Source organism: Jaculus jaculus, chromosome 2 (genome assembly GCF_020740685.1).
Source record: "Jaculus jaculus isolate mJacJac1 chromosome 2, mJacJac1.mat.Y.cur, whole genome shotgun sequence".
In the NCBI taxonomy this organism is placed as follows: domain Eukaryota; kingdom Metazoa; phylum Chordata; class Mammalia; order Rodentia; family Dipodidae; genus Jaculus; species Jaculus jaculus.
The window spans coordinates 2,666,539-2,687,024 of NC_059103.1; the positions used below are offsets into that span (position 1 = coordinate 2,666,539).

General features: G+C 51.8%; 1 protein-coding gene across 1 annotated transcript in view; it reads left to right on the forward strand.

Annotated features, from left to right (window-relative positions):
* Positions 1 to 20,486, forward strand: part of Sdk1 (sidekick cell adhesion molecule 1) — a 1,082,085-nt gene that overhangs the window by 959,126 nt on the left and 102,473 nt on the right. Inside the window, exons 29-30 of the mRNA XM_045142963.1 lie at positions 2,106 to 2,300; positions 6,356 to 6,557. Of these exons, the coding sequence (XP_044998898.1) occupies positions 2,106 to 2,300; positions 6,356 to 6,557 (397 nt within the window). The remainder of the gene's footprint in view (positions 1 to 2,105; positions 2,301 to 6,355; positions 6,558 to 20,486) is intronic.

The window sequence follows — 20,486 nt, forward strand, 5'->3', positions numbered from 1 at the left end:
CAAAAGGAGAATGCAGGCTGGAGAGATGGCTTAGCGGTGAAGGTGCTTACCTGAGAAGCCTAAGGACCCATGTTGCACTTTCCTGATCCCACATAAGCCAGGCGCACCAGGTAACACAAGGCTGCGAGGCCGCACATGCACACAAGGTGGCACACATGTCTGGGGTTCCATAGCAGCAGCTGGAGGCTCTGGCATGATAATTCTCCCTCTCTCTTTCTCACCCTCAGTCTCTCTCATAAAAAAAAAAAAATTCAAAACCAAAGAAGAACGCGAGCTAAGCGCGAGCATTCATCTCTCTGTTTCCTGACTGTGGACTCAGTGTGACCAAGTGCCTCACGCTCCTGCTGCCAAGACTTGCCCACCACGATGGGCTGTTCCCTCAGACCGGTCCAAAATAAACCTTCCCTCTCTCAAGTTACTTTTGCCAGCAACTTCTGACCTCACACCAATAAAAGTAACTAAGACAGCAGTCACTTCCAAGGAGCCCTAGGACACTGGTTCCCATGACAGGGAGAATAACCTGTCCACCAGAGGCAGGGCAGGGGCCATAATGGCTATTCAGAGGACATTGAGCAGCATCCTACACACTCTTTTTTTAATATTTTATTTTTATATATTTGACAGAGAAAGAGAGAACGGGCGCACCAGGGTCTCCAGCCACTGCAAACGAACTCCAGACACGTGCGCCCCCTTGTGCATCTGTCTAACGTGGGTCCTGGGGAATCAAACCTGGGTCCTTTGGCTTTGCAGGCAGACACCTTAACCACTAAGCCATCCCTCCAGCCCCCACCCTACACACTCTTGACTCGCTGTGGACAGCGTCTAGCATGCCATCCTCCGGTCTGGACAGCAGTGGCCAGGCTTGACGGTCAGGGTAGGCTGTCAATCTCACCTCCATGCTATTGTCCTCCTGACCCCTATATGGAAGGGCTGGTTAGAGCGTATCACAGTTCTACAGAAGCAGCCATTCATCTCAGTCACCCCTGGAGCCACGGGCAAGGCCAGGGGAACCAGAGCTGCTTCACCCGAGTGAGTTCAGGGAACCTGTCAAGCTAGATAGGACGAGTCAGGCCCTGACGGGGTGGGGGGCCAGCAAGGCCATGCTTTGGCCCTGCAGGTGGACCCCCACTTTCAGACTGCCTGGCTTTAGCCAAGCTGGCAGGGGCCAGCTCAGCTCTGCTGGTTTCGTTTCCCCCTTGCTTCACGTGAACAGTTGGGTTGTCATTAATTTGTTTTGGATGTCAGAGCACCCCATCCATTCTGGTTTTAATCAGCAGCAGGACCACACGTGGTCTGTGAGCCCAGCGTGAAGGGCCTGGGTTGGTCCTGTGAAGTTGGCAAGGGCTCTTCAGCAGCCTGCAGGCAGGCACTGGGGTTACCCAGTTGGAGGGGTTTGATCATTAATAATGTCTGATCAGCCATGAACCCTTCATAATCAAGGAACTCGGAAAGACGTGCAAAGTCAGCCCGGCCCTCCCCCTATCGGGTGATGGAAATGTACCAAAGGGTTATTTAACTATTTAACATGGAACGTCCAAGCTCAGGATGGCCAGAAAGGCTGTTGAGGGGCCACCGTGGTGGAAACTGGGGACATGTGGGTCACAGGCAGCAGGGGAATACGAGGAAAGGGGCAGGCGTCGTGAAAGTGAGACCCCTTGTGAGAAATGCCAAAACACCTGTGAAGGGCCAATACTGGCCTCTCCTGCTGGGGCAAGGGAAGGCTCTATCACAGAAGGGAAGGGAACAGACAGAACAGCTCCAGTCGTGGCCTGTCACCACCACGGGAGCAAGGTGAGCCCTGCTTCTATTGGTATTCGCTCAGCGCGCGCTGACCTCAGGAAAGATGAAACTGTTCTCACATCTTGTTCCCGTGAAGGATGAAGAGCGAGACAAGCTTCGTGGGGGCACTGCATTCAGAGGCCCCCTCCATTCATCACCACAGGTGTGATCGCCCTTCCAATGCACTGGAAATCTGGAAGAAATGGAAGGCTGTGTTTGGGTTTCTAATTCCAAAGCTGAATATGGGGTGGCGGAAGCGTGAGTGCTCTGGGCCAGTGAAAGGAGTGGCTAAGCAGGCTCCTTGTCTCTCCCGTGCCGGCCCGCAGGATACCAGATCGCCTACCGCCTGGCCAGCAGCAGTCCCCACACCTTCACCACCGTGGAGGTTGGTGCCACAGTTCGGCAGTTTACGGCCACAGAACTGGCCCCAGAGTCTGCGTACATCTTCAGGCTGTCTGCCAAGACAAGGCAGGGATGGGGGGAGCCATTGGAAGCCACAGTGATCACCACTGAGAAGAGAGGTAAGCCCCCAAACTGGTTTTGCAGACAGTGGGATACATGACCACCTCATCGCCCGCCTCCCCCAACCCTACAACTGGGAGGTCTGGACCACATGGGGACCATAGTAGTTACTTCACTCATTGCTGTGGCCAAATAGCTGATAGGAAGCAGCTTAAGGAAGGAAAGGGTTTATTTCAGCTTCCAATTTTGAGGAGATGCAGGCCATCGTGGGTGGGTGGAGGCATGGTGGCAGGAGCGGGAGGTCAGTGGGTCACATTGCATCCATGGTCAGGAAGCAGAGTTGGACGGAAGTGAAGCCAGGCTCCAAAACCTCACAGCCCCATCCCCAGTGACACACTCCCTTCAGCAAGGCTCTACCACCTAAATGTTCCACAACCCGCCGGGAAACAAGTGTTCACAGTCAAATCACAACATGAGGCCAGGTATGTAGTGATAGCATCTTCATGGCGTAGCCATTCGCCCCCTGCCCACTCTTTCAGGCGGCTGGTGTTACCGAGGCTTCAAGGTGAGAAGTGCACCTTTAAGAGGCTGTGTGACTGGGACAGGGTTGCACAGGGATTTATCTACTGAATGTAAGGCCCTCAAAGCAGTGGCTGCTGTGTGATGTTCAAGGCTGTCATCCCAGCGGTTAGGCACACAGGAGGGATTTTTCCAAATAGCCCTTTTCATGATCACCACCCCTGTATGGATACCTTGCTCCAAGCTGGGGGCTATGTTGCATGGGTATACCCTCACGGCAGCCCATTTAGGAACATTGAGATTTCACCAAAGAGAGGACTGGGGAAACTGAGGCAGCCTTATTGGTTTACTAGTTCATGCAGCCATGGGGCTGTCCTAACTAAACTCAAGTGCAGCTCCTTCAGAGAGAGTCTGGGGTGGGCTCCCGTCTCCGCAGACTCACACCCATGATCTACGTCTGTAGGTGGGCTATGTCACAAGGCCTCCAGGTGCCGTGGCGTGTGGGGAGCAAGGGTTTTCCCAGTCCGCGTATCTCTGAACATTGACCTCAGAGTGTTTCCCATGAGTCCCCTTGGGTTCCTCTCAGACTCCTAGGTCTGGCTGTGATGTCAGCAACTGTGATCCGCACTTTTAATCCCAGCCCTGGCTAGCTAATCTACCCTAGTCTGTGAGCTCCAGACCAGGGAGAGACCCTATCTCGGAAAAGGTGAATGCTGGTGGTGTTTCTGAGGAACGACACCCAGGGAAACCCTTGGACCTCTACACGCACATGCGCTTAAAAAGAAAAATTAGACTGAGCTGCTCTGAGGCACAGAGCCCATGCCCGCCCTGTGCCTCTGGCTCCAGCGTCCTTCATCTTTGCAGAGCAAGCATGGTGCTAAAAGGAAGCTGCTCTCCTCCAGACCTCATGGCCCACAGCCTAAGCCAGCAGCCTCCCACCAAGCACAGAACGGAGCATTGCCTTGCTATTCCTTACCTGGACCAAGCAAGGCTCCTCCCCCGCTTCCCAGGACGGCGGCCTGGTCCTGCCACCCGTCTGTGAGAGCTGCCTGGCCAAGCCCACACCTCATCTTCCAGGCCCTTCCTTCTGGCCTCAGAGCCCTGCACTTGCTTTGCCTCTCTTCTGGACTGTCCCTGCTCCCTATCTGTGTGACCCCTTCCCAGAGCACCCCCCCCCCAGGAGAGCGCTGCCCTAGCAAGGTTCCTGAACCTTAAACCTCACCTGTTCAGGTCTTCTTCCACTCAGCCCACTTCAAGCTCCCAGTCACACTGCGTTAGCTTGTTTTCTTTTCTAAAACAAGAATATTTTATTTTTGTATTTATTTGAGAGAGAGAAAGAGGCAGAGAGAAGGACAGAATGGGCGCACCAGGGCCTCCAGCCATTGCAAATGAACTCCAGACACATGCGCCACCTTGTGCATCTGGTTTACATGGGTCTTCGGGAATTGAACCAGGGTCCTTAGGCTTCACAGGAAAATGCCGTAACCACTAATCCATTTCCTCAGCCCTGCTTTTTTTCTTTTTTTACTATGACAAAATAGCCAAGCAGCACAGCTTAGAGGAGGAAGGCATATTTTGGGTCATAGGTCCAGAAATATCAGTCCTTCATGGTGGTGGGGGTGGTGGAGCAGAACTTCACATCCCTGGCAGCCAGGAAGCACTGAGAGCTGGAGAGGGCAGAGCCGGCTTGCAGGCAGGATAGAACTTCCAAAACTGAGTCCCCATTCATTCGCTTTACTCACTTCTGTGTCCAAACACGTGACTATAAGCCGCTTAAGGAAGGAAGGCTTTGTTTTGGCTTACAGTTTCCGGGGGTACTGCCCATCGTGGTGGGGAAGACATGGTGGCAAGAAACCGCTGGTCACGTTGTATCCACAGTCAGGAAGCAGAGAGATGGGCAGGAAGTGAGGCCAGGCTACACAACCTCAAGCCCCCTCCCCCCCCCAGTGACGCACTTTACCCCATTCAGCTAAAAACTCACCAGGAGACCAGCCCATGGGTAAAGTGATTCATCCACCTCTCAGGAGCACAAGGTGCTACCTCAGCATTCAGGGAAAACAGGAATGTCTTTCCTGAAGCTAACATCTTGCCCATCCTTTGGAATCTGCATGCATTCTGCCTACGTTTTTCTCCGGTGCTGATTGTACTCCTCCTGGAAGGCAGGTGTGTCCTTCACCCTTCATCACCTTCTCCATGCTTCTGCAGCAGGGGCTCTTAGCGCTTTTACTGGATCCCTCAGCGCAGGACAAGCCAGGGCTCAGAGTGGCAAAGCAGCATGTGGTACAGAGGACTAGGGATCCAGAACATGGGTGCTGGAAGGATCCCTCAGGGTCAGGCTAGTCAGCAAGCCCTACCCTGAACTCCTGTCTCCAATTCCCCAGGGCCACCTGGGCTTCCAGAGGCATGTCACCAAGCCTGGTGTTTGCGTGGGTGCTGGAGATCTGAATCCAGGTCCTCATGCTTGCACGACAAACACCTCGCTCCCTGAGCCACTGCCCAGCCCCGACACTTGCAATGCAAAGGACATGAGAGGCTTGCTAGGGCTTGAGTCAGATCCGTGTGGCAGCATCCCCATGACCACCTCTATTGTGTGTGAACTAATGTAGTCTGGTCATACGTGGATGCAGCCTCTGGCACAGGGCACCCCGTTTCTCCCTGTACCCCACCCCTCTGACGTAATGCTTTTGGGGCCCAGAGAATTTAGACTACCTGACAGGTCCCCAGTTTTAGGCTTCGGGATGCAGGGCCGAAGTTATTTCCCAACTGCAGCACATCCACAGAAGGCCTTAGCCTTTGGACTGGGTGGGTGGCGCTTACCGAAGCCAACCGAAATCAGCTTCTGGGCTGTGTTACACACAGCCAGCACTGCTGATTGAATCAGATCGAAGCGCCTCTCACAGCCCTATCACCGTGTGGCCACAATCAATGGTTGCTTTATTACACACCACACATTTTAATCAGAATCGATACTCTTCATGATAAACAATTAAACAATTATTTCTCCCTCCATGGAGTTTCTCTGTTGAAATCAATGAGGCATGAGGACACAGTGGCAGGCACATGATGTCCACTCAAAGCCAGGGCTGGCCCCAGACACCCTGCACCCTTCATTCTAACCCCAAAGAAATCATTGACAGGGCAAAGTTGCCCCCACTCCCTGCACCTGCCCCTCATCCCTCAAAAGAGCTCAGTAGGTTCCTTTTATGATGCTCAGACTGACTGCAAAGAAACTAGGTACCAAAGACAGACTCAACCCAATAGCAGAGAGCTCAAAGGAAACTGGAGTTCCTCAGAAGCACCTCACCTGTACTGGCCACTGTCATTCAGACACCTACCTGCCCTTGATGGTGGGGACTGGGGCCTGTGGGGTGAGGTTCCCTTCTGGTTGCCTCTACCGCAGAAATGAGCCAGGGTCCCCACTATCATTTAAGATGGACACATCTAAAACTCAGCTTACAACAGCCTCCCCTCCTGAACCAAGGACTCACCTTTCATTGTGTCTGCCCCACATGGTAGCAACTCCCAGGCATGGGCAGCAGGAAACAGCAGCAGAAAATGTCTCTCTTACCCCTGACCTGTCCTCCTCTGGTTACAGAGCGACCAGCACCCCCCAGAGAGCTCCTGGTGCCCCAGGCAGAAGTGACGGCACGAAGCCTCCGGCTCCAGTGGGTGCCCGGCAGTGATGGGGCGTCCCCCATCCGCTACTTCACCGTGCAGGTGCGGGAGCTGCCGGGGGGACAGTGGCAGACCTACTCCTCGTCCATCAGTCATGAGGCCACAGCCTGTGCCGTGGAAAGGTACAAAAGGGGACTGGGACCTTCCCCCAAGCAGTGGGGGGTGGGTCTTTGCCCAAGGGTTGCTATCCCGAGGGTCTCCATTGTGGCCTGCCTGCTTGTAGGTTTGTCCTTCCAGGCACGCATGGAGAGGTGACTTGCACACCCAGGCCTGAGGATTGGGGAGGCAGGAAGAAGAGAGCTGGGCTTGGGCGTGGAAGCTCGGGGGCCTCGGGGGAGGGGGCAAGGAAGGGGGCAGTGGAGATGTGGGTGAATGGCTAGCAATGAGGGCTGCACAGATGCCCCTTGGTCATCAAATGCAATCAGTGGGTTCTCGCCTTGGTGAGAGCAAATCCAGAACGGGCACGGGAGAGAAGCTGATGCCTGCGGTGGACAAGGAGAGCACAGTCTCTTCCACAGCAGCACTCTCCCACACCAAGGAAGCGGGGGGATTCTAGTCAGGGGCCCATACATATTCATGTAGGGTGCGCTCATTTCTAAGCATGTTCAGCTGAGGCCACAATTTTTTTTTAAAGGTAGTAGACACATTTTTACCCATGCTTAACTCAAAGCCGTGGAGTGCATATGTAAAAGATCATGGTGATGGACAGAAATGCCTGTGGGCACGTTCAGCTTATAACCAGAAAGTTTTAGCTGAAAGTAAGAAAGGATATTCTGAAGGTGCGTTCACACGGGAATCTGCCCCTAAAGGCTCCTGGCTCCCTTACTTACTAATACCTTCTCCTTGCGGTCTCTGAAAGCAACAGGGGTGGTGGGGGCAGTGCGGGGGGTCCTGAGTACTGCCCTGCAGTACTGGTGCCGGTGGGGAGCAATGAGGGACCTCGGGGACAAACTACCAAGAGCAAAATGGGACAAGAACAGCCTGTCAGGGGTGCACGCACCGGGGCCTCTTTGGGGCTCAGGACTGCCTCATCGCTGTCCCTCGACCACAGAGGACACGAAGGCCTGAGGGTGACTAGTTTAAGCTCACTGCCTAACCCGGAAGCTGTACTGCGCCTCGGAAGCCATGTAAGCCTCTGAGTCCTCCAGGGTCGGCTTCCGCACCCTCGCTGCTGTGGAGTTCGATGCTGTGTGCACGTCCGGCCCCAGAGTGCTCCCCGGGCATCGGCCTGGACTTCTGCTGCGCCTGATGCCAGCCATTGCAAGTGAGCTGGCCCCCCCGGGGACAGGCACTCCCGGCAGGCCATCCTCTGTCTCATAGTTTCCGTGGCCCTCCCCAGCTCCAACAGGAGGGGCCCAGGTGGCAAGTTCCAGTACAGTGAGGGGAAATCCCACACGTGTTGGCTCAATGAACTGGGAAGGGAAGACGGTGACCCTCGTTTTAGAGATGAAAACTGTGAAATTATGAAAAGATTCTACAAAGGTAGGCCCAATAGAGAGATGCTGGCTGAACTGGGTCTCTTTGGAAGAGCAGGTTTCCTGGGAGTCAGATGACTATGCCGGGGAAGAGAACAACAGGGCCACTGACCCAGGGGGAAGCTTCACTTTGCAAAGTACACGGGGAGTTTCTTGCTTTCAGAAGTTTTGTTGGTGGGGAGGTGAGGGGGGCACTTTCATGCCAAGTGATCAAGTCTACATGTTAAGCAAGAAAGGCACTAGATGGGATGCCAAACGCAAACTCAAGGAGCCACAGGGGTTTCCTGGCATGTGAAGGCTTGTCTTGCTTCTGTGATGGTCTTTGGTTCACTGAGCAGCAGGAAAATTGGACTGTCTTCCTTTGTGCTGTCAAGGGCAGCAGGGGAAGGGGTCTTCAGAGACTGCCCTACCTGGGGCATGGATATTTTCCACCTGCTCCTGCTCCCTTAAAGTAACTGTAAATGTGTTTGTAAGACAATCCATGAGGAGGACGATACCCTAGAGTGCTCCCTCCACCCTGACCAGTGCATTCATCAGGACGGTGCTCCAGAGTGCTCCCTCCACCCTGACCAGTGCATTCATCAGGACAGTGCTCCAGAGTGCTCCTTCCACCCTGACCAGTGCATTCATCAGGACAGTGCTCCAGAGTACTCCCTCCACCCTGACCAGTGCATTCATCAGGACAGTGCCCCAGAGTGCTCCCTCCCACCCTGACCAGTGCATTCATCAGGACAGTGCCCCAGAGTGCTCCCTCCACCCTGACCAGTGCATTCATCAGGATGGTGCTCCAGAGTGCTCCCTCCACCCTGACCAGTGCATTCATCAGAACAGTGCCCCAGAGTGCTCCCTCCCACCCTGACCAGTGCATTCATCAGGACAGTGATCCAGAGTACTCCTTCCACCCTGACCAGTGCATTCATCAGGAGAGTGCTCCAGAGTGCTCCCTCCACCCTGACCAGTGCATTCATCAGGACAGTGCCCCAGAGTGCTCCCTCCACCCTGACCAGTGCATTCATCAGGACAGTGATCCAGAGTGCTCCTTCCACCCTGACCAGTGCATTCATCAGGAGAGTGCTCCAGAGTGCTCCCTCCACCCTGACCAGTGCATTCATCAGGACAGTGCCCCAGAGTGCTCCCTCCCACCCTGACCAGTGCATTCATCAGGACAGTGCTCCAGAGTACTCCTTCCACCCTGACCAGTGCATTCATCAGGAGAGTGCTCCAGAGTGCTCCCTCCACCCTGACCAGTGCATTCATCAGGACAGTGCCCCAGAGTGCTCCCTCCACCCTGACCAGTGCATTCATCAGGACAGTGCCCTTGTATATTCCTTCCATTGCTGACCAGTGCATTCATCAGGACAGCCATGATTCAATCACTGCTTTCCACCTTAACCAGTGTATTCATGATCTGCCAATAGATGTTGTTATCCCCCAAATCCCGTTCCACATTGAGCCTTTTCAGCATTCCTACACACAGGAACAAGGGGGACAAAACGTATGAGGCATCAAAACAGAAAGACTACTTGGAAAGAAGGGGTGCTCAGTAGAATAGGGGTGGGTGAGGAGGGACAAAGGACTGTAATGGGAGGGAATGTGATCAAATTACCATATGTTCACATATTAAATTTCTTAATTAAAATTTTAATTAATTAGTTTTGTTTTAAAAGTCAGAATAGTCTCTGGCTTGCCCTTGGTCCCAGCCGGCTGCAGGAGGCGGTAGCATTTCCCGTGTACTCAGCTGAGCCCCACGCTACCAGCCTGGGTGATAGAAAGGTTGGTGAGTTGGAGGCAAAGATCTTGGAGAACCTCAATCCTCAGGGACCCTCAACAGGCTGGAGTGCAGCTCCAGCACTGTTTCTTAGAGACTTCAGCAGTGGGATCTAAACAGAAGAGAAGCAGCTCTTTGACTATCAGGGCTGGCAGCTTCGTGGGCAGGGGCCTGGGATGCGCACACAGAGGCTCAGGCCAGGCTCCTGCCACTTGCCTTCGGCTGTTGCTGGGCAGGTGACTTGACTATCTTTGGAGACCTTGCCACCCACCCTGAAAGGAAAACTGTGTAGCAGTTGGACAACAGGTAATGGAGCAGTATTCCACAATGTGTCATCTCCACTTCCACCCACAGTGTGGGTGCCACAGAAGTCAGGAGCAGCCCCACTGTCATGAATAGCCTCCCAGATCTGGAATGTAGCTTTGGAGAGGCCCTCAGAGAATAAGGCCCCAAGCAGGTGGCCCAGCATCCACAGGTACTACCAACTGTCCCCACAGAGCACCCACTGCCCTTCTGCCCCTCAGGTGCAGGAGCCCTGGGCTCTGTATGCCATCCCAAAGCTGAGGCTGTGGTGAGCAGTCCCTAAACATAGGGCCTGTTCCCAGAAGGACCCCAACTGCTACTCACCTGTCCCTTGAAAGGGACACTGTTCAGACACATGGAAGAGTAGCATTCTCTTTGAGGGCTCCCTCCAAGGGCATCATTTGCTCTAGTCAAGAGGCTTCCAGATGGCTAAAGCCTTCAGGGGGACTTCCTTCCCACCATCGTCATCATCGCCGTCACGACCATCGTCACCCCATCACTGCACATCGGTCCCCTGTTGCAGTCACCTCATTGCTGGGATAAAACACCCAGCCAGGGCTGAAGAGATGGCTTAGCGGTTAAGGCGCTTGCCTGGGAAGCCAAGTACCCAGGTTTGATTCCCCAGGACCCATGTAAGCCAGATGCATGGGGGGGGCACATGCATCTGGAGTTCGTTTTCAGTGGCTGGAGGCTCTGGCACACCCATATTATCTCCCTCTCCCTCTCTCTCTCTCTCTCTCTCTCTCTCTCTCTCTCTCTCTCTCTCTTTCTCTCTCTCTCTCTCATAAGTAAATAATTTTTTAAAAAAGAAAAGAACTAGCACCCAACCAAAAGCAGCATAGGGAAGGGAAGGACTTATTTATTTCAGCTTAGAGATTCAAGGAGATCTTTCATCATGGCTGGGAAAGCAGAGCAGTCCTGAGCAGGAAGCCTGGGTCACCTCTCCACATGAGCAGGAAGGAAGTAGTACAAGTGAGCTAAATCTGAACACTGGTGGGCTGGACTAATAAAGCCTCCAGGTCCTCTCCCAATGGCATGCCTGCTCCAGCAAGGTTCCAACTCCCAAAGGTCCCAGCAGCTGGGGACTGGTATTCAAAATACCTGCACCTATAGGGTGCATTTCATTCAAATTGTCACATCCCCATCCACAGAACATGTGTCCTAAGATGTTCCGAGAGTCCCGAAACTCCAGATCACACTGATGCCCATAGCAATGTTCTTGTGATGGATCAGCGTGTAACCCTAAGAGATAGGCAATAATGAATAGTCAAGCCAAACACAATAGCATTTTATAAGAAAATATTCAAAACTTAACTGTTTATTTCTAGAATTTTCCATCTAGCATTTTCCAACCTCAGTTAAGTAAACATGGAGGAGAGAGAGAAATGCTTGAGCAAGGGAACTACCATGTTCTGCCAGCTGCAAAACCATCATGCCACAAAATGTCATGTGGGGTAACAACCCTGTGGAGATACAGAGCATAATACTTACTTAAGTCTCCCCATTCTTTGGCATATGTGTGTGTGTGATATGTGTGGTGTGGTGTGTGTATGTATGCATAGGGCATACATGTATGTGTACAGATGTGTGTTTCCCATGTGCACGTACATACAGGCCAGAGGAGAATGTCGGGTGTCCTCTGTCATTCTTTCTTCCACACTGTTTCTTGAGACACCCTCTATGGTGGTTTCACTGTAAATGCCACCCCCGCCCCCGTAACCTCAAGTGTTTGTGATTAAGCCTCGCTCATAGTTTCCAGCTGGTAGAACCTTTGGAGGTGGAACCTTGCTGGAGGAGGTGTGTGGCGTATCACTGAGGATGGGCCTTGAGACGTTATCACGCTTGCCTGCTAGGGGTTCAGAGCTAGCTCAGCCTTGCTGCCCTCTTTCTCTCTTATGTGGCTGGTGGATGGACATGTGATGCCCCGGCTGCCTGTTCTGCCATCCTGAAACTTCTCCTCAAAAATGCAAATGGAAATAAACCTTTTCTTCCCCTACGCTGCTTCTGGTCAGGTGTTTTGTCTAGCAATGAGAACTTAATGGCTCCACTCACCAAACCTTGAGCTGCCTTTTTTTGTTGTTGTTGTTGTTCAGACTGACTGACCAGTGACTCTCCTGTTTCTGTGTTGGGGTAACAAGGATGTGTGGCCATGCTGTGTACTGACGGTCATACTCTCAGCATGATCATGTTTACATGGCAAGGGCCCTGACCTGCTGAGTCTCTCTGGCCCACAGCCTCCCCATTTTACATATGAGGAGGATGAGGAGGTAACAATGATGGACAGGCTGCACCTGGGCCTCTCCGAACAGAAGCCATAACCCTTGAGGTTCTTGGTTACTCGAACATTCTGTGGCCCATAGCTCAAGGCTACATGGACCCAGGGCCTCTCTTGCAGCTGATTTGAAGGTGCCTGTGATGTAGTGACAAGCCAGTGCCTCTCTATCTCAATGCTAGCACCCAGGGACAGTCTTTGCAATTGCATGCGCCTCGCCAAAGCCCATGGCAGGATGTTAGCCAAGCTTTTCTGGGGGATGGAGGGCTCTGGGTTCTGACTGGCCTCAGCACAGCCTGCCGCAGAGCTCACAGCTACATGGAAGGTCAGTCCAAAATGGCCAGGCATCCTGCCCTATGACAAGTAGCAATAGGGGTGGAGAGATGGCTTAGTGGTTAAGGCACATGCCTAAGGACCCAGGTTCAATTCTCCAGGTCCCATGTAAGCCACATGCACATGGTGGCACCTGCATCTGGAGTTTGTTTGCAGTGGCTGGAAGCCCTGGCGTGCCCATTCTCTCTCCCCCTCTCTCTGTCTCTAAAAATAAAATATTTTTTTTAAAAAAAGAAGTAGCAATGACCAGGCATGGTAGAACATGCCTTCCATCCCAGCACTCAGGAGGTAGAGGTAGGAGGATCATTATGAGTTCAAGGCCAGCCCAGGACTACACAATGAATTCCAGATCAGACTGGGTTAGAGCGAGACCCTACCTCAGAAAAACACACAACAACAACAAAACAAAAGCAGTGGAGCTGGAAAGGAGTAGCTACACCCTTTCAGAACAGAAACACTCCTGCCCACTTGTGCCACCATCTCCATACCCTGAGCTCTAGTGATGTCGTGGTCATGACCCTGGGGTCACAGGAGTGTGGCCAGGCAAGCCAACCTTCCTTAATAAGCCACGCTAGATTGAACTGTGTACTGCCCTGAGCTGAGCACACGTGTAGGGAGTAAAAAAAAAAAAAATGCAGGCTTGTTCTCTGTCATCTTCTGAGTTCCCACAGGCTAATCACACACTTGGGACTGAGAAAGGAGAGGCCCGTGTTTCAGGAAAGACAGCTTCATATAATGGAGAGGAGACTTGTCAACTTCCTAACAGGCAGGAAAAGGGACAGCTGTGTCCCCTGTCCATCAGTAGGAAGCAGATCTCAGGCAGTGTCCAGCAAAAGCATTATTTTGTCTGCTGATTGGGTATAAGCTCTTTCCTGCTTAAGAAACCTGGCGGTTACATGTCACCTTGCTACATGAGATCAGCTAGTGGACAGGTTACACAAGGAGCCCGGCTGTGTAGATCTGGTGGTCCTGAAATCTCTCATGACTGTGGTCCAGAGTGCAGGGAAGGTGCAGGGTGAGACTGCCGGCCTTGTCAGCTCGTGGGTGATGGTTGAGGCTATGGGACTGGTCAGCCTTCCCGAGAAATGGAAACCTAAGTGGGAAGGAGGTGATGGGGAACTTCAGGGAGGGCAGAGACCAGGGACCTCCACCAGGGCTCCCCTCTTCCTCTGAGAGAACCCTCTGCCACAGGTGCTAAGGATCTAGTCAGACAGCAGCAGGGTGACCCAGGAATCACATGTAAAGTCACAGGCTGAGAGCCTTCTGGGAGTAGGGTTTCTTAATTGCCTCCTGGGTGCCAAGACTGCTAGAATCTCTGAGGGTGATTAAATGTTCACAAACGGTCACAGGGCTGGGATCTCCATTAATACAGGTGAATAAAGTGAGACCCAGAAATCAAATCACTTGCCCTGATTAGCGCTGGCAGATTTAAATTTGAATTCCGCTCGGCTAACTGCAGAGACCTGGCTGGCCCTAGAAGAGTGAAGACCGCAGAATGGGGGTTAAGCTGAAGGGCTGAGGATCCTCCGGCACATGCCTGCCGTCCCAGTGCTGGAGAGGCTGGGCTGGCAGAGAGGCAGGAGGGTAAACTGGCTAGTTGATCTAGCCAAATCAGTGAGCTACAGGTTCAGTGAGAGCCCTTGCCTCAGAAAAAAGAAATACATAAGCCAGGTGTGGTGGTGCATACCTTTAATCCCAGCACTCGGAAGGCAGAGGTAGGAGGATTGCTATGAGTTCGAGGCCACCCTGAGACTCCATAGTGAATTCCAGGTCAGCCTGAGCTCGAGTAAGACCCTATCTCAAAAAAACAAGAAAAGGGCTGGAGAGATGGCTTATCAGTTAAGCGCTTGCCTGTGAAGCCTAAGGACCCTGGTTCGAGGCTTGATTCCCCAGGACCCATGTTAGCCGGATGCACAAGGGGTCGCACACATCTGGAGTTCATTTGCAGTGGCAGGAGGCCCTGGTGCGCCCATTCTCTCTCTCTCTCTGCCTCTTTCTCTCTGTCTGTCACTCTCAAATAAATAAATAAAAATAAACAAAAAATTTTTTTAAAAAACCAAGAAAAAAGAAATATATATATATATATACACACACATATATAAGCATACATACATACATGTGAAGAGTGATTGGGGAAGACATCCTGAGTTGGTGTCTGAGCTCCACATGTACAGACTGTCATATGCACACTCACGCACACACACACGCGCGCGCACACACACACACATACACACTCCTTGAAGCTCAGCCTTGATTCAGGAGAGTGACCTGCGCCTGTGTTCCCAGGAGCAGCTCTAGTGAGATGGGCAGAGCCAGGGGGAACATGTAACCGGGGATGCTACTGCATGAACATAGAGCCACAGATGCCAGTGACCAGGACAGAGGCCACCCTCACAGTCCTTGCCTGTCCCATCAGGACCACGAAGTGCTGCTGGCTCCCTGCAAGGCCTCCAAGACCACCCTGGTTTCCCTTAAGAGCGCTGCCGTGGCTGCCCTCCCCGAGGGTGAGCTCCACGGCTCCAAGGCACTTCCACCACCTGCCCTGCGGCTCCCAGGCCGAGACCTTCATGGCGAGCCCCGCGGACTCCCCGCCGGGCTCCAGGATTCTGTCCCCTGTGCTCAGCCTCTTGCCACACGTTACTCACTGCACTGTGCGGTGCCCGTCGGGACTCCCGGTCTGGGTGGAGTCATGCCCAGAGCTTCTGCAGGAGGAAGCACTGTGTATGGCCTCAGCCCTGAGTAGCAATGACCCCTAACTCATACGCTGCTAAACATAATGACAGTCCCTTGTGGAGCACAGTCTACATGCCAGACACACGTCCCCTTCTTCCCTCAGAGCCCTAAGAGCCCCACCTTCATCATCGCTGACTCACTGAGCACATTCAGCTGCCAGGAGCAGTTCCTGCTGCCAGGGCTGCGGAAGTAAAACCATGCAGACCCAGGACGCTGGCCCCAGAGATGTGGAGTCTTATAAAGCCATCAAGTAAACAATGGGAGGTCTGGAGCTCAGTGGCTCAGTCAGCAAAGTGCTTGCCTTGCGAGCAGGAGGACCTGAGTTTGATCCCCAAGAACTTACATTCAAAAAAACCAAAAGAGGCCAAATATGGTGGCTGGTTCATGACTGCAGTACTGGAGAGGAAAAAGGTAGATCCTAGAGTTCACTGTCCAGCCAGTCTAACCTATTTGGTGAGTTCCAGACCAGTGAGGGACCTTGTCCCATATTTATTTATATATATACTGGGCTGGAGAGATTGCTCAGTGGCTAAAGGAACTTGCTTGCAAAGCCTGCCTGCCCAGGTTCAGTTCCCCAGTACCCACATGAAGCCAGATATACAAAGTAGTGCATGTGTCTGGAGTTCACTTGCAGCAGCAAGAAGCCCTGGAACACCATGTGATCTCTCTCTCTCTCCCCATAAATTATATATATATTTGGTTGGTTTTTTGTTTTTTTTTTGCAAAAAAATGGAAGGTGTCTAAAGAATGACACCCAAGGTGGACCTCTGGCCACACACACCCACAGTACACACAAAGAAAGCAATTAGAGATTGTGCCAAAGACAAAAGAAGGAGACGGGATAGCGGGGCAGTTGGTAGGGGGACAGGCCCTCACTTTCACTACTGGAGCTGGCATCTAAGGGATGAGAAGCATCACTAATTTCACGAGTACAGGCTGGGCACCTGACTCCTCGAAGTGCCTCACCTGATTTCATTCTGAAGTCAGTCTCAGGATGTCAGTCTATCAGCTGCTCAGAAAAGGAAGTAAGTGTCTGTAGCAGACAGCTTCAGGTTCGCTGAGATGAACTTCCAGACCAGGCACTGTCATGGAGGAAGGGATATTGATTGACACTTGCAGCTACAGGGGAAGTTCCACAATGGCAGAAGAAGCTGGCCTGCCTTCACAGGACCAAACAGAGAGAGAGAGAAGCACAGGTCAAAAGCCACACAGCACAGCACACTTCAGGAACTCCAGCTAGACACACTTTGCATATCTTTATTTTTTTTAGTTTTTTATTTTTCACATTTTAATTTATTTGCAGGCAGAGACCATGAGCTCACCTTGGCCACCTGCCACTGGAAACAAATTCCAGATACATGGGCCACTGTGTGCAGCTGGCTTTCTGTGGGTACTGGGGAATTGAACTCAAGCCATCAGGCTTTCAGACACACATCTTTAACTGCTGAGCCATCTCTCCAGCACACAATTTTAACTTTGAAAATATTTATTTACTTATTTTAGAGAGAGAGAAAGAGAGAGAATTGGCAAACCTGGGCCTTAGCCACTGCAGTTGAACTCCAGATGCTTGCGCCACTTAGTGGTTGTGTGTGACCTTGCACTTGCCTCACCCTTATGCGTCTGGCTTACATGGGATCTGGAGAGTAGAACATGGGACCTTAGGCTTCACAGGCAAACACCTTAACCATTAAGTCATCTCTTTAGCCCGAGAGGGTTTTTTTTTTGTGTTTTCTTTTTTTCTGTAACATTTTTTTACATGTGTAGTGGTGTACTGTGTGTGTGGTGCATGTGTATGCATGTGGAGGCTATGGTTTGGTATTGAATATTGACTGTCTTCCTCAGTCTAGTTATACTTGGAGATAGGGTCTCTCGCTAAACCAATGGGTCAGGACTCTGGTTTCCTGCTTCATCCTTTTCCCTTAATTCAAGCCTTCCTACTGATGAATCTAAGCCTTTTAAAAAATATATACAATTTAAATTTGTGAGTATTTTTTGGTGGGGAAAGGGAAGATAGGATCTCTCTCTTTAGCCCAGGCTAACCTCAAATTCATAGCAGTCCTCCTACTTCAGCTTTCTGAATGCTGAGATTTTAGGCATAAACCACTATACTTATTTTTATTATTATTTTTTTAAAAAATAATTTATCTATTTGAAAGAAAGAGGCAGATAGAGAAAATGGGCACTCCAGGCCCTCTAACTGCTGCAAATAAACTCCAGACAAATGCATCTCCTTGTGCATCTGGCTTATGTGGGACCTAGAGAATTGAACCTGGGTCCTTAGGCTTTGCAGGCCTTAACCACTAAGCAATCTCTCCAGCCCTATTTGTATTATTATTAAGCTGTATCCTGATAAAGTTGCTGGAGGTAAATAGTTATAGTGATCTGCCAATCTGAGGTGAGGTGTCTGAGTCAAAAATTATCTTTTGCTTATCTTTATGATTGAAATCCCGACCCCACCACCACACCTTAAGATTCGCCCAGTGACACCGCCTCCAGCCAGGTGGCCGCAGATGCAAACTACAAACTAGTAAAACACTGAATATATTGGGGGCCATCTATTCAAACTACCACAGTATCCCATCCAAGCTTGGCTGGGCGGCCAGAAGCAGAGCAGAGCACCTCAGAAGTCGATGTTCCTATTTTTGTTGTTATTGTTCAGTGCTGTTTATTGAGTCTATGGGCAAGCAAGAGAAACAAAACCCTGCCTTTTATCACAGAAGAGGTTGCCTGGGTTCTACCATGATAAGAATGTGGGATGAGAGCAGGGGCTTGGAGTCCTACAAAAAAAAAAAAAAAAAAAGGCAGCCAGTACAGGCCCAACAGGCGGGGGACCCCGAGGCAGGACAGAGGACACGTTGTGGCAGGATCGGCTCAGGCATCAAGCTGGTCATAAATAGGCCAGAATAACTCACTTCAGCCTTCCCCATGGCAGTGTGCCACCTCTGCTCTTCCTTGGAGCCCCTAAACTGGGGAGTGAGAAGCAGACCTGATCTTAAAGGCTAGGAGGTTACTGAGAGGAAGGGAAGAAGGCCTTCTGGGCAGAAGCTCCTGGGCGCTGCCTGGCTCTGGGATCATCGCACCTGGGCCTAAGTCTCGGCTCTCCTGGCAGCACCAGGGATCAGAAGGAGAGGGCTGCCTCGCTGCACAAGTCCGAGAGATCATTTGGACTGGCGGGCGTGAACACAACCTCCTTAGCAGGGGCTCTGCCTCGCCTGGAACCCGCACCGGGGCCTGCTCCTGCCTCTTGCTGAAGGCCACAGCATGCCCTGGAGTATAGCTGGACGGGCCCGAGCTGTCAGTTGGCAGCTGGGGCCTCTCAGGTCCCACGTTGCTCACAAATGTGGCCCTGGGAAAGGGGAGGAGTAAGGGCCTCTCTGAGCCCCTTCCTCTTCCTCCTCCTCTCCCGCCTCTTCTTGCACTAAGGCGCTCTCAGAAGGGCACGCAAACATCTGCAGGCTCTTGTCATGGAAGGAGATCTTCATCCTCTCTCTCGAGGAGCAAGGCTTGAAGAGGCAGGACGTCTGCAAGGCCAGGGAGCCAGGAGTCACCTCAGTGTCATATGCAGTGGGACAGCACTTCTTCAGGGTGTCCTCCATGGCAGCATAGGGTCCTGAGAGGCTGTCAGCCTCCTCCTGCTTGGCCTCCTGTGCCGGGGCTCCCCGCTAGCCTGACTGAAGTGTGGTTCCCAAGGGTCCCTGGATTCCTGTTGGACACTGCTGTGAAGGTGCTGTCGTCTCATTGCCAGAGCTCCGTGATGTGCTGGGTCCTGGTGGAATGCAGGTGGTCCTGGGGAGGCGCACCAATAGCAGCTGGCCACACAAATGCAGGCGAGGCTGGAGGGTGATGGAGGATGGTTCTCCCTAGACTAGAGACAGTAACTTCTGGAAGCTCACAACAGATGGAAGTGGTTTGTCTGAGCTAAACAAAGGCCGTCCCCACAACCCTGAAGTAAACATCATTCTCAGCCCAGGGACTTCAAAGACTTCTCTAGTAATCTGACTTAAGCCAGCGGGGGGCCCATTGTCTGCTTGCTGCTTCCAGTTGTGGAAGCCAAGCCTAGAGCCAGATGGAGCCAGCTTCCAGGGGAGGTCTGCTCTGGGGCTTCGAGGTGAACAGCCATTGAGGCTGGCGACGAAACACTGTAATCCAGTTTGAGCAAGAGGATGGTCAGAAATCAGGGTGCAAGAAAATGCTTCTGGTCTGGGGAGGTGAACCAGTGCGTAAAGTTCATGCCATGCAAGCATGGGGACCTGGGTTAAGATCTCCAGCGCCCATGTAAGACGCCATGTGCGGTGGTATGTGCTTATAATCCCAGCGATCCTGTCTAGGGATGTTGGGTCCATTTTCCCTGCAGATTAAAGAATGCAATGGTCGGAAAATGCTTAAAAGAATAAAGTTATTTCAAAGTAAGAGGGAAAGAAAGCAGAGAGAAGAGACTCCTTTGGGAGGAGGGGATCCAGAGCTGGAAAATCACCACCTGAGGGGGAGGTGGACTTTTATTAATAGGGGAAGGCTGCCCATCCAGAGTCCATGATTGGTCAGCTTGAATGACGATGAAGGCGCCGATTGGTTCATAACGCATCCACTATCGCACAGATCCCAGAAAGCCAGCCCACAAATAGGCAAATTCATTTAAGCCACGAAAGAAGAAAGAGAAAGTGGGGCCACTCTTTTCATCATCTTAGGTGGAAATATAGCCACCTTCCAAGGGCCCTTTTCCCCCCAACTGTATGCCCAGCCAGAAATCTGCCTATTTCCTTTCACCAGCACCAAGAAGGTCAAGACAAGATCCCTGAAGTTTACTGACTGGCTAATCTAGCTGAACTGATAAATTCTGAGTTCAGTAAGATTCTATCGAAAGAAAGAAAGAAAGAAAGAAAGAAAGAAAGAAAGAAAGAAAGAAAGAAGGAAGGAAGGAAGGAAGGAAGGAAGGAAGGAAGGAAGGAAGGAAGGAAGGAAGGAAGGAAAAAAGGAAGGAAGGAAAAAAGGAAGGAAAGAAAAAAGGAAGGAAGGAGAGAGAGAGAGAGAGGGAGAGAAGAAGGAAGGAGAAAGAAAGAAAGAAGGGAAGAGAAAGAATGTGACTGAGGAAGACACCCAACATGAACCTCTGGCCTCCCTTGAGAACTCCTCCATGCCTCTGCAAGCAGCAGTTTGCAGCAGTTTGCTT